The 15,466-nt window shown below is 28.4% G+C and overlaps 1 protein-coding gene across 1 annotated transcript in view; it reads left to right on the top strand.

Moving 5' to 3' along the window:
* Positions 1-14,399: 14,399 nt before the first annotated feature.
* The window catches only part of LOC101497398 (long chain base biosynthesis protein 2a), a 10,040-nt gene continuing 8,973 nt past the window's right edge, over positions 14,400-15,466 (top strand). The window contains exons 1-2 of the mRNA XM_073364305.1: positions 14,400-14,773; positions 14,880-14,945. Of these exons, the coding sequence (XP_073220406.1) occupies positions 14,648-14,773; positions 14,880-14,945 (192 nt within the window). The 5' untranslated portion in view covers positions 14,400-14,647. The remainder of the gene's footprint in view (positions 14,774-14,879; positions 14,946-15,466) is intronic.

Raw genomic sequence — 15,466 nt, 5'->3', positions numbered from 1 at the left:
CACTCAATGCCCTCTACTTGAATAACATCTTTAGGTAAGACTGGACACAATTAAGTCTGTAAGTGGTGTTCCACTTATCCTTACTTACCCCTCGCTACCGGCGTATATAGGCGGAAAGTTCATCTAGCTAAAGTGAACCATGTATATATATATATATATATAACACTATAATAATAACATAATATATGTCTAATCATAAATACGAGTAATCATTTACTCTATTCATATAATAAAACGCGCACTTAACATACATGTGTTTCACTCGAAACTGATCTATATAACTTAAGTTATGATATTTTAAAGTCAACAACATTACATAATAAATTTATGATAGAATAGTTGTGTTTACAATACTAATGAGTCATTTCTATATTTAATACAATCATAAATTTTAACATGATAAAACTATTATATTTCTTCTTTCAGACCCAACTAGTTTCACTCCAAAATTAGTTTCTTAGCTCAAGATATATATATATATTAAGATGACTAATGCAGATTTATAAAACTTAATAGTATAATTCATAAAATCATGAATTAATAGAAATAAGCTTTCAAATCCAATTGATACACATCCCGTGGGTTGCAATGGCCAAGTCAAATTGTTACACATCCCTCTGTTGTACTACAATTTGTTTAAAATTATATATCTAACTAGATACTAACACATATTAAAAAACATATCATAATAATTATTCTCATATATAGAGAAAACTTGCATATTTCCGCTAATGTTGCAAGATAATACGCCAAAGTCGACAATGCTTATAAGTCAACTCCTCATGCTAGTATTAGTAGTTAACTTGGAGGCATCTCCTTCTGGTTGGACTTTTCGGCTGGCCCAAGCCCAATATTAGCTATTTTATGCTATATAAGCGATATCTTATGACCTAGCAAGGTACGATATCTCTTATGTCTCTCATTCACCTCAATCATATATTGACTTGAGATTGCAGGTACACCACCACTAACGGGCACCTACTCCGACGTGGACTCTAACCACACATCAACATTCATGGAACATCATTCCTTCTGATTCGTCATCGACATGAGATATCTCAGTTTAGATCCAAGCAATATGTAAGTAGCTTTGTACTAAAAGCATTTTTCTAATGATTACAAATTATAGAATGAGAAATGCTTAATCTTATAAATTTACATAAAAAGAAACCTAAGAAAAAAGAAACTAAAATAGAAAGGACCCAAATCTAACTCAAGTCGACCCATTACTTCTTTGTGATTTGCCTCCTAGTCGCAATTTGGAATTTCTCTATCTCCCTTTTTTTTTTCAACAAATTTATGTGCACAAGAAGCATAATGGAAGCAAGAAAGTGAGTGTTGTTATAATAGTCTTTAAATGTATTAAAATTACAAAAACAAATTCAAAGGATTGGATTCAATCTCACATTAATTGATGTTGGTTCTGAAGTAACAATGTCAATTATAAGGAAGGGGAGTTTGAATTATAATTTCCCCTTTTTAAAAATTTATGTTTAAAAACTAAAAAGTTTAACCCAAGATTGATCTTGGTTACAAACGAAGAACGTTCTTGGTTAGTGGAAAAACAACAATATTAATTTATCAATATAAAAACTAATTGTAAGACAAATAATAAATAGAGATACAGATAGAGAGATCACACAAGCATATATGTTAACAATATAGCCTTGAGTTACAAAGTAATGATTTTGAGAATGTTAGAATTTGAGTATTGCTCAACTCTTATTTGAGAAATAGATTCTATATTTTAGAACTTAGTAATCATTGATTCTAATATCACACTAAAAAATGGAACTGCAACTTAGAATGATTTTGAGAAGCTCGAGTATGATTGAATGAGTGATATTTTGCTTGACACATTGAGTTCTGGTTTTTTCTTCATCATGAAGCTTTATTTATAGGCTTCAATAGAGCTTATGACAGCTCATTTAACCATTGAAAGTAGGCCAACTGTCATGAATAAGTGAATTGATAAGATCAGTCGTAAAGCAAAATTGTTCTTGTTGAAACCAGGAATGTTTTTGTGATCCAAGAACGTTCTTCGAATTGGTCTGAGATGAGTTGACTTATATTTGTGATCTTGACAGTTGTCTAAATTGATTACAAGCTTTGAATCACGTGTGCAGGTCTATTTGAAGGTACAACAACAATGTTCTTTACAGTCTGTCAGTTGTACTTGCACTTGCTTGACTTGGAGAACAATCTTGCTTTATGCATTTTATGAAGCAATGTGTTAAGCCTTCGAATTCTAGAATATTTTTTGCTTAAATTGATCCTTGTATATTTCTAATGAAGATATGGAATGGATAATACTTCCTAGATCTAATCTTTTACATAAAAAAATTTGATCATTCTTGTTTATGACAAATATGGGGAACGTTCTTCGTTTTCCAAAAATCTGTCAAGAACGTTCTTCGTTTTACTGATTTTGTTTTCTTGATTTTAATGAGATCCTCTTTGTAATGTTTGATACCTATCTTGTTTTAACATACTCAAATACACATGTTAAATACCAAAACACTTAGAATCATAATTAGAAGTCTTAATTAACCTTTTGTTTAATTATCATCAAAATATTAATTTAGGATTTTGTCTCAACAGGCTCAACCAGAGGTCACTGGCCTCTAGTGTTTGGTATTATGGTAAATAGGTTGTTAACAGACAGGAACCGATTAGTTTTCTCAGGAACACTACTTGATCATAAGTAATTTTTGCAAGCATTTAATAGACAATTTACATACATTCATCATCAGCTTTACCTTAGCCCTACTTCCTTTATAAAGGGTTGTATGAGGGAGATAAATGTTAAATGGTACCCTCCTGAATCTTTAAATATTGATGATTCTTATAAAAATAAGTGAATTGATAAGATCAGTCGTAAAGCAAAATTGTTCTTGTTGAAACCAGGAATGTTTTTGTGATCCAAGAACGTTCTTCGAATTGGTCTGAGATGAGTTGACTTATATTTGTGATCTTGACAGTTGTCTAAATTGATTACAAGCTTTGAATCACGTGTGCAGGTCTATTTGAAGGTACAACAACAATGTTCTTTACAGTCTGTCAGTTGTACTTGCACTTGCTTGACTTGGAGAACAATCTTGCTTTATGCATTTTATGAAGCAATGTGTTAAGCCTTCGAATTCTAGAATATTTTTTGCTTAAATTGATCCTTGTATATTTCTAATGAAGATATGGAATGGATAATACTTCCTAGATCTAATCTTTTACATAAAAAAATTTGATCATTCTTGTTTATGACAAATATGGGGAACGTTCTTCGTTTTCCAAAAATCTGTCAAGAACGTTCTTCGTTTTACTGATTTTGTTTTCTTGATTTTAATGAGATCCTCTTTGTAATGTTTGATACCTATCTTGTTTTAACATACTCAAATACACATGTTAAATACCAAAACACTTAGAATCATAATTAGAAGTCTTAATTAACCTTTTGTTTAATTATCATCAAAATATTAATTTAGGATTTTGTCTCAACAGGCTCAACCAGAGGTCACTGGCCTCTAGTGTTTGGTATTATGGTAAATAGGTTGTTAACAGACAGGAACCGATTAGTTTTCTCAGGAACACTACTTGATCATAAGTAATTTTTGCAAGCATTTAATAGACAATTTACATACATTCATCATCAGCTTTACCTTAGCCCTACTTCCTTTATAAAGGGTTGTATGAGGGAGATAAATGTTAAATGGTACCCTCCTGAATCTTTAAATATTGATGATTCTTATAAAAGTACAACATGCATCACTGCTCGTGGAGGTCTTATTAGAGACCATAAAGGAGTTTATATTCTCAGTTTCTTCTTTTATCTTAGTCAAGCTACCTTTCTGCTAGCTGAGCTTTAGGGGTTGGTTTGTATCCTAGAATGGCTTGTAATTTGGGTTTGCTACTATTTTGGTGGAAATAAATTGTCTTACTATGGTCAACATGATTCATTCAAGGAAGACGTATAACCTTTAAGACGGAAAACCATTAAGATGGATAACCTTTAAGATAACATTTATGCCTCTTCTTTAAGAAGTCAATTCTCTTGCGGATCACGATAAATAGAGTTGTGAGATTAATCATATCTATTGTGACGCAAATTGGTATGCTAACAAATTGTCTAATCTTAACCTTAGTGAAGATTTTAGTATTGTTGATTTACTTACTCCACCTCCGAGTTTATTGCTTCTTCTAGATGATGATTGTAGAGACATATTTCCCTCATTTTGCACCTTAGATTTTCCTTTTTCATTTCCTTTTTATAAAAAAAAAATGAGTTTTTTATTAGTCATTTTGGTCTTTAAATGTATATTTAGATAGTTAATTTAGACTTCATTTTTGTTAGTCACTTTAGTTTATAACATTACTAACAAAATAAACATTTGAGAATGTGTTTGTAATTTTGATAAATTCAACGACTATAACATTACATACAATATTACTTAATTACATTGTTTGAAATTATGAAGAAAAATAATATATGACTTTAATTAGTTCTTCATTATGAATTGCATTAGTCAAAAACACTTTAATTTTAAATTTGCACCGATTCTTTTTTTCTCTATTCTATTATAGTATTAGATTGTTGTGAAATGTAGTTTAAATATTTACTTTTGAGTGTATGTATTGAGACCAATAGAAAATTTAAAAGAAGTTAATAATTTTCACATAATATTATTCTATATTTGTCATTAGATAAAAAATAGTAATTTTTTCTCTGATTTTAGAATTTTGTTATTTAAATAAATGTGTTTTATTTATTTTGTCCAGCGATTTTAATGAGTCGAAGAGGAAAACAAATGCAAAAGGTAACTACCATAATTATCAATAATTATTATAAGAAAATTTTGCCCTATACCCTCTCATTTATCCATGTAACCCCAAAAAGTAAAAGAAAATACCAAAATACCCTCATATATATATATATATATATATAAAGTTACAATTATTTTTTATTTGTTCATTTCAACATTTCCGGAACAGAAGTAAGTGTCAGAAAAAAAAAATCCAGAAAATTTGAAAAAGTTTTTCGACACAGAACATCATTTTTTAAATTTTCAAAAACTACCAGAAAATTTAGTTTAACTTTTTCACAAAACTTACACTACCGGCAAACTTCAACGTGACATTTCTGAAAGCTACCGGAAAACTTCATCCACAAGTTTTCAGGTAGTTATTTGATTTTTTTTATAAATATTTTTAAATTAACTTTTTTGTTTCATTTTATTATTATAATAGTATTTAATTAATTCATTTGATTTTTACTAATTTTTTTTAATAGGTACGTATAGAGGTAGAGACAGTAAGAAGAATACGTGATTTTGAATCTTTATCGTCTATGGATGTTGCTCCGGAAATAATTCCTAAGACAACATCGTAAAAGAAGATGATTTATGGTGTATTAATTATTTATGGTATAGTATTTATAGTGTATTAATTATTAATTATTTAATGATGTATTTATAATGTATTAATTATTTAGTGTATATTATTATTTAAAAATATTTATAGTGTATTATTTATGGTATATTATTATTCAAAAAAATGGTGTACCGGAAATCTTTCTTAAAAAGTTTTTTTAAAGCACCTATCCGAAATCTTTCCAATGAAGTTTTCTAATAATACAATTTTTTTCACTTTTGTATCGAAAATCTTTTTTAAATTTTTCCGTTAAAAATCTTCTGTATCGAAAAACTTGAAAAAAAAAAATTTGGAAATAAGGTGTGTACCAGAATTCTTCAAAAAAGATTTTTAAAAATTACCGAAAAACTTTTACCTACCAAAAATCTTTTTTCTGATTTCTGAAAAGATAAAATGATAAAAATAAAATTAAAAAATTATAGGATATAGTTGACATTTTTATAACATTGAATTGGTAAAATAATAAAAAAAAAACATTTGAATGCATAATTGACATTTTTATAAAATTATAGGGTATAGATATAGAAATAGGAGTATATGGTAAAATTTTCTTATTATAATATATAGGCCGTGAAAGATGCACAGTTTGGTGGTAGCCACTTACCACAATCTTAGGGCAAAACAAAAACGCGTTCGGCTTATATAAAGATATGGAAAATACTTAATAAAAAGTGAAAGTAACAAAAAAATATTGAAGGTTTAAAATCATTTTTTTAGTTATTCTCTCTCTCTTATGTTTTTCAATTATATATGAATACGATTCTTTGATCAATCTCTAATAAATTGAAAATTTACTATTATTATGTTTCTTTAATATTTCGTATTAGATTATAAGTTAAATAGTAATTTGTGATTTTTTAATTTAATTTTTTTATTATTTTAAAATGTTAACAATGTTATTTTTTTTTATATAAAAATTCATCAAAATTTTCAAACAAAACTCATAAAATTAATTATCAACTTCAATATAATGCAAATTTCATCAAATAAAGAATAAAAATATGAGTTTATTTATAGATTTAACTTATGAATTTATGAAATTTGCATTATATTGAATATGATAATTAATTTTATAGATTTTATTTAAAAATTTGAATTAATTTTTTGAATTTTTGTAAAAAAAAAAGATAACATAGTTGACATTTTAAAATATCAAATATCAAATTGTCACTTAAAATTAAAATAAAGGATTAAATTGAGAAAAAATAAAACTAAAAAATTAACTAAAACTGATAACATTATGAGTGTTTCGTTAATTTTTTAGTTGTATTAAACGACATTGTTGTTGTAAAATAGACCAGTGTCTAATTCATGTCAAGCACATGATATATGTCATCGCCTAAATAAATCTATTCGTTTTTAAAAGTATTTAAAAACATTTGATTCCAGCTGTATATATTGTATATTGTCAACCAGAGGTTAGGTTATATAATATACATTGTCGTGCATACATTTTCTTATAATTTTGTTAAATTTTTTTTTTTGAATAAATTTGGTTTATGTAATATTTTTGTCAAATTATAATATAGTCATTTGGCGTTATATTGTAATATTATATGTATAGTATATTAGATGACATGTAAATAATCTTATCTATATAATTAAGTATCATAGTATTTATATTCAAATAGATGGGAATACTTATTTTGTGAAGAAAAAAATAAAGAATGTAATTAGTTGCGAAACTATAACATAAATTTAAAATTTTAATCTATGAATTTAAACAAATATGTTTAAGTAAGTTAAATTCCAATAATATTTTGATCTACAATACCCATGCACTAGTATGAGTCGCACGAGGTTGTATTAATTTGATAGTTGAGTAAGATTTGTAGTCGCACGAGGTTATATACGAGGATGTATGTATATTTTTAAAAAAATTACTTCTAAATACAAATAATCTTAATTTATTATGTCATTGTTAAAGTGTAAATGTGTACATACTTCTAAATATATGAATAGCAAAATTTCACAGACACTTTTTATTACACGTTCATTCTCATCAATGACAAATTTATCTTGTGTATGATAGGGATTTTGAAATATTTATTAGTGAAAATTTGTCATATGTATGATAATTCAATTTTATAAGTGACACTTTATCCAATATATGATAATTATTTTGAAATCTTTATTAGTGATAACTTGTTTCGTGCATGATAGTTCGATTTCACCAGCGACAATGTCTTATGTATGATAATTATTTTGAACATTTTATCAGTGATAATGTGTCTCGTTTCAATCTTATTAATGACAACTTGTCTCATATAAGATAATTATTTTAAAAATTTTATTAGTGAGAACTTATCATGTATAAGATAGTTATTTTGAAGTTTTGATCACTAAGAATTTATCTTATCTATGATTATTATTTTGATATTTTTAATCAATAGTGAGAATTTTTCTTGTGTATCATAGTTCAATCTTGAAAATGACAACTTGTTTCGTGTATGATAGTTATTTTAAAATTTTATCAATGATAGTTTGTCACATGTATGATAATTATTTTGAAATTTTTAATCAGTGAGAATTTATCCTTGTATGATAGTTTCGATGACAACTTTTATCATGTATGATAGTTATTTTAAAATTTTTATTAGTGAAAACTTATGTTGAGGATGCTAATTCAATCTCATAAACTCGTCCAGTGTATAATATTTATTTTTTAAAAAAATAATGAGAACTTATCTCGTATATATATGATAGTTCAATATCATCTATGATAATTTATCTCATATATTATAATTATTTTGATATTTTTATCTGTGAGACTTATCTAATCCCATAATGATACAAGATTTCAAAAGCACACATGAGATCAGAAATGCATGTGACAGAGAGAAAAAAAATGGATACATTAAACATGGCTATATCTACATTCCAAAATCTGAATAATATATTGTGTAACGAATAAAAAACGGAAAAAGCAAAACTTCGATGCAATAAACAGGTATATGATATACCAGAGAACTCTCAATCATATCTCAGCAACATAGAAAAAATGCAATGAAAAAAGATGTTAGGTGTATTTGTGTTGATATGGAGCAATTTTAAAGGTTTGTATTTTGTTACCTAAATAATATATATTTAACTACTCAAAATCAATTTATTTATCAAAATTAATAAAAATAGGAAATTAAAAAAAGTTATCACTTGATTAATAAATCTTTTTCTCTTGATTCCTCACTTTTAGTCTCTAAAACAACTATTGAGAGAATTTTTTAGTAATAAAAATTATCAAAACAAAACTCAAACAAATTAGATAACAAATTTCTTGTAAATAATTTAGTTGTTTAGGTTAAAAAAGACATTTTTAATCTATTTAAGAGTACATAATCAATTATAAACAAATTTAACTTTAAAAAATGGCTTAATTGCTAAAATTATGAACCTTAAACAGATCAAAATCAAAATGAAATGAAATCGTGAACCCTAAGTAGTGTGAACCAGCGTGAACCCTAAATCAAAAAACAGCCTCAATTCAACAGAAGCAGTTCGTGAACCCTTTTCATCAAAATCAACCACTTCCCTTTTCTTCATCATCATCATCATCAATCGATTTCATCTTCTTCTTCATTGTTGTTCATCTTCCCTTTTCATCTGGGTTCTTCATCCTTTTCATTTGTCTCACCTGTGTTTGTCCTTTGTTTTTCCATTGTTTCTTCTTCTTCATCTAGAATTAGAAGGAGAGAATGTTTGTGTGGACTTGAATCTCCTTTGTGTACTTCTTGGACGACTGAAAATCTAGGTCGAAGGTTTCATGGTTGTGGATTTTATAAGGTAAATTATTTGTCAAAATTCTGGAATACCGGTCAAATCCCACTTACGACAAGCACAAGTTTGTGTGTGTAGATTTACTGTATAAGTATCTATACCATTTGTGACACTAAACAAGTTAAAATCATCATCTCCATGCCAAGTTGGGAACCAACCCCCAGCTACTCTTTTTGCCTTTTCCAATATTTGTTGAATCCTAGGACATATATTGCCTATATATCGTAGCATGAATTCTTTTTGTTTGACAATCCTTACTGTAATGTAATGTTTCAATCATTCAAGTAATGTTATGATAGACTTATCTCTATACCCCAATACATTCATGTTGAAAGCCTCACACATGTTGTTTACTTGGAGGTCATATTATGTATCAGTGTGAAATGTTGACCTAGTCCACACAGATGGTGGGAGTTGTATCATATCTTTCCAAGAATCTTCATTGATTGCCTTAACTTTTTGCACTGCTTTCTCTCAATCCTAGACCACAGTAGCTCTTGCTGTCAACCAAATAAGCTCTTTCATATGTCCTTCGGGATAATTTTTTTTTTTCAATTTCCATACAAGTGTTTAACACATAATCGGTGTTCCACATGAGCTCCAATGTTGGCAATGGCAGGTACCAATCTCTGAAATCAATTCATAATAATCCAACATAGCTTATTTGATTCATATTGCATAATTCAGAAACTTCATAAACAGATTGCATAATTCAGAAACATATAGCTTATTTAATTCATAATTCAGATAGCTTATTTAATTCATATTGCATAAACATATTGCATAAACAGATAGCTTATTTAATTCATATTGCATAATGTAAGAGGAAAAATTAGATTCATAATGTTAAAAAGGATTCATAAACTTCAGCACACATACCTTTTGTTGATATGAAATGAATGCATATTGCCTATGCTGAACATTGTTGAGGTCATCCAGTAAAAGATCCAGAGACCATTTCCATGAGTCTCTTGTTTCCACTTCAACAACTGCATATGCAATGGGAATCATTTGATTATTCCCATCTTTACCTACTGCGGCTATTAACTGACCGCCATATTCTCCCTTCAAGAAACAAGCATCCAACCCAATTAAAGGTCTGCATGTATTAGCAAATGCAGCCTTACAAGCCTCCAAGCATACATATATTCTCTCAAAGACTGGTCCAACATCAAACATACCACACTTAATAATAACCATAGAGTTTGGATTTGATCTCCTAAGTTCATCGACATATTCTCTCAAGTGTGCATATTGCTCCCTTTGAGCACCTTGAATCATTTCTATGGCTCTTACTTTTGCTCTATATGCTTGGTATGTAGACAACTTCACACCCCATTTATCAAGCGCCTCAACAATCAATCCCTTGAGTTTCATTTCAAGTGTATGTCTCAACATAGGAACGAATTTCTTGGCAAGCCATTCGGTCTTAGCTTGTCTATATTTTTCCCTCCCGTGACATGTATGATCATATGTGAAACTCACTAATTGCCAATATTCGTTTGAAGTCCTCTTACTGATCCTCATGTAAAATGGACATCCTGGCTCATACCTAACAATGATTCTCTTTCCATCATTCTTTTTGAAATACAAGTTTTTCTTAGTCTCCATTGCAAAATCTTTAATGGCATTCTTAACCAGCTGTTTTGTATTGAACTTTAGGCCCAACTCAAACCTTACTTCATCACCATTTTTCAGGTTGGTTAAATTTAGGAAACTTACTAACATCCTCTTCATCAACTTCACTTCCTGGTGGAGTATCCAAATCATCATAATTCACATCATTTTCTTCAAAATCAGTTGCAGAACTAGGCGTTGGGTTTCCTCTTGGGTTTGCATGTATTTGAAATGAATTTTCATCACCAACATTAACAAAGATCTCAGTTGGTATTTCAGAAATCCAGTCCAAATCCTCATCCTCATAGAACTCACCCATATCATCATCTTCATCATCCAAGTGAGTAATATAATCTTCATCTTCTTCACTCAGATAATCTTCACCATGGACTGCTTCAGATTCAGGTTGAACTAGTTCAGATTCTGGTTGATCTGGTTCAGTTTGAACTGGTTTAAATTCTAATTTATCTTGTTCAGTTTGAACTGGTTCAAATTCTAATTTATCTTGTTCATTTTGAACTGGTTCAGAATCTGGTTCAGTTTGAATTGGTTTAGATTCTGATTTATCTTGTTCAGTTTAAACTGGTTCAATTTCTAGTTGATCTGGTTCAGTTTGAACTGGTTCAGTTTCTAGTTGATCTAGTTTAGTTTGAACTGCTTCAGCTTGAATTGGTTCAGTTTGAACTTGTTCACCTTCACCTTGGAGTTTTTCAGCTTCATCTGGCTCTTGAATTGGACTTTCATCACTAATAATAGGATTATCTATAGAGTATTCCACAAAGACGTCAATTACGTTGAACCCTTTGACATATTCAGCAAACTTTACTACATCCTCATAATTGTTGAGAGGTCTAAGTCCACGTGTAAATGAGGACTTGAGATGTTGGTACCACAAACATTTAATACTTTTGACCAATTTAGTAATTTGCATGCGGGACATTAAGTCTACATCCCAAGACCAATTCATCTCATCCACTTGGGCACAAAAGTACATCTTCACTGGGTGGTTTACAAAACTACCACCATGGTTAATTCTTAACCTAACTCTGTGGACTGAAGCTGACCTACACAAAACAAACCATTGAATAACTCAGTCAAACTAAGCCTCAATCAAACTACACATGCACCACAAAATAATACAATAAAGCATATGGACCACATTATTAAAAAGACATAAAGGCATAGAGTTTTGTTAACACTGTAGAGACAAAATTTTGGCCCTAAAATCAAAGTTGAATATAGAGTTTAATAATGTTAATAGTAAAGTAAAGTGAAAACCCTAAAATCACATACCTAGCACAAAATTTTGTATCTTCTTTCGTCTGTGAAGATGGAGAGAACTCGAAATGACCTCCACTCGCCATTTGAACACTGATGAAAAGGGAAGATGAACAACAATGAAGAAAAAGATGAAATCGGATGATGATGATGATGAAGAAAAGGGAAGTGGTCGATTTTGATGAAAAGGGTTCACGAACTGCTTCTGTTGAATTGAGGCTGATTTTTTATTTAGGGGGTTCACGCTGCTTAGAGTTCACGATTTCATTTCATTTTGATTTTGCTTTTGTTTAGGGTTCATGATTTTAGGTGTTTTTTAACTTAATTTTGACAATTATTTTAAAATTTGGAACAATATAATAATACTTTTTAAAAATATAAATTAAATTTTTTAATTCGAAATAATATAATAATGACTTTAATCCACATAGACGTCTGCCACGTCACTCTTTTTTTGACACGTCATTAAAAAATAACAATTCATTATGATTTAGACTCAAATTCAGTTTGGAGAACCAAAACTGGGGTCAAACAAAATGAGAGGACTATTTTTGCAATTCACCTAAAATAAGGAAACCAAAAATGCAATCAAGCCTAAAAAAAAATTAAGCTTAACTTTTCTAAATAACATACCTAATTGACTTTTTCGGTTCTAACTTAAATTACATTTTATATAATTAAATAAAAAGATTGTGAATTTTGGTACTAGTATTAAGTTTGATATATTAATTTTTTTTTAATAATTGGCCCCTCATAATATGACAGCTTTGCAACCATTGCCAACAAACTCTCATCTACACAAATAACAAAATTGAGGTATCTAAAATATATATCTTTATGAAATTATAACGTTAAAAACGTTAAAATAATTGAATATATATTACTTAAAATTGATTTATTAATTTAAATAAAAATAAGTATTTCAACAAAATGATAAAATAAAATAATTCACTAAAACAACATACAAATACAACGCCACATAAAACGAAAGAAAAAAAAAATACAAAAATACCTGCAGGAGTCAAAATCGTTTATAATGGACGGTAACAAATAAACCAATTGAAACGTATTCAATTTTCAACCTTTCATACCATTATAGGGATCAAATGCCATTTATTATTACACGTATACACTAGTATGCTATCTAACCGATCAGTAATTATTTAAGTTTTAAATACAAAAAAAGAAAGACTAACACCAAAAGAATTTAACCAATTACTAATTATAATTGTATCAATCAAAATTATTTAATTAAAATACTTTTGAAATAAAATTAAATATACAAAATTATATTTTTTGATTTTTTATAACCATTGTTTGTTTAGTTTAGTGGAGGGATTGCTAAAATCACATTCAACCATATATTTTACAAGAGTTATAAAATATAATTTATGCAGAATTAACAATGACTCATCATATTTTTGCAATTTCAATCGTAAGATCAAACAAACGTGCACTTAAACTAATAAAAACATAATACCAAAATGAAAGAAATTTATAATACACATGTGAGTAAATTAATAAAAGGGATTAAGAGAGAATATTGAAATTGAAATCTCTCTAGTAAACTCTTTATAAAAGAACATATAACATAAACTACTATTTTAGTATTAAAAAACGTAGGATATTATTCCTTTGATCATTAACTTAATCAAAAATTTAAATTAATTATTAAATAATCAAAATAATTTTTAAAAAATATAATTTATTATCATAAAATCGTAAAAAATATAATTTATCATTAAAATAATTTATTATCATTATAAATGAAAGGCTAAATTACATCCTTAACTTAATTTCAGGTAACGTTTTAGTCCTTTATCTTTTTTTTCCCGATTTAGTCCTTTATTCCTAACAATATTAAATAAAGTATGAAAATATGAATTTATTTTAAGATTTGCGTTACGAATTTGATGAAATTTGTATTATATTGAAGAATATAATTAATTTTATGAGTTTTGATTGAATTTTTTTTTGAATTTTTGTATACAAAAGGATAATATTGTTGAAATTTTAAAACATAAAATATCGAATTGTCACTTAAAATTAAAATAAAGGACCAAGTCGAAAAAAAAATAAAGATAAAGAATTAAAGCATTATCTTACCTGAAATTAAATTAAGGGATAATTTAGCCTAATGAAAACTAAAGTAACTTTTTGACTATTAGAATATTAATTTGAGTTCTTCGGGAGATACAACTAAGAATATTTATAAAAAAAAAAAAAGTGATGCAAATCATGAAATGACATGACAAGCAGTTAAACTTTTCCAAATTCAAAACTGGTAACGTGGACTTTTCTTTCTTATTTTGTATCGTACCATTTGAAATCTCATTCCAACCATTCACTAACACAAAACACATTCAATCAATCATTCATTTCAAAAACCGTTTCTCTCTCTAAATCTTTTCCACCATCCAATCCCCAGAGAGAGAAAGAGAGAGTCCGCGAACGAGACTCGGGTTCGGATCTCTGATCCATCGCCGTTCCGTTCCCTACCGCCGCCGCCGCCACTTCTTCTTCTTCTTTTTTCCCATTCAAATCCAAACCAATTAAGATGATAGCGATTCCGTATTTGACTGCACTTACAACCTATTTCAGTTACGGTTTACTTTTCGCTTTCGGTCAATTCAGAGATTTCTTCAGAAAAATCTTCGACTGGTGCAGCTCCAACAATCTTCAGGTTCATTTCCATTTCTATTTTTTTTCTTCAATTTTTTTTATTTCCATTTTTTGTTTATATTTATTGAAGATTATTGAAGATATAACTAATCTAGCTCGTTTTTTAGGGTTATGCACCGATCTGTTTAGGTCTTGAAGATTTTTATATTCGCCGGTTATACCTTCGCATTCAGGTAACAATTGTTTCAACGGCACAACATTTTTTTTATTGCGTTTGGAGTTAGTTGATTTTCGTGTTGCAATCTAATCGCTACATAATGGAATTAGTAAACACAGTTTTGTGATTATGATTTTTTTTTCTTACTTCGATGAATTATATGTATAAGGAGATACTTAGTCACCCAAAATAATTTTAGAAATGCACATTTAAATAAAAAAAACACAGTTTTTGTGTAGTAGTACACTTCCGGAAAAAATATGTCATCTGAAAGTACACTTGTGTGGCTTTTAGAAATGTTGCTGCTATATGTGGGTTTAACAAAGTGGTTGAGTTTAAGTGATTAATGAGTTTGAACTCAGGTTGAATTATTCAAGTAGTATACGAGTTAACTTCCTAATTGGAATATTTCTTTGTTGTATTTTACTTGTCATCTGGGCAAATTCTGGCCAAATTCTAGATTAGTTATGCTCCTTTCCCTGAGAAACTAGAGAATTAACACCAGAAAATAGTTATATATATATATATATATATATA

Source organism: Cicer arietinum, chromosome 8 (genome assembly GCF_000331145.2).
Source record: "Cicer arietinum cultivar CDC Frontier isolate Library 1 chromosome 8, Cicar.CDCFrontier_v2.0, whole genome shotgun sequence".
NCBI lineage: Eukaryota > Viridiplantae > Streptophyta > Magnoliopsida > Fabales > Fabaceae > Cicer > Cicer arietinum.
Note: the sequence above shows the minus strand (reverse complement) of the source record. Positions and strands in the feature narration are given on the sequence as shown.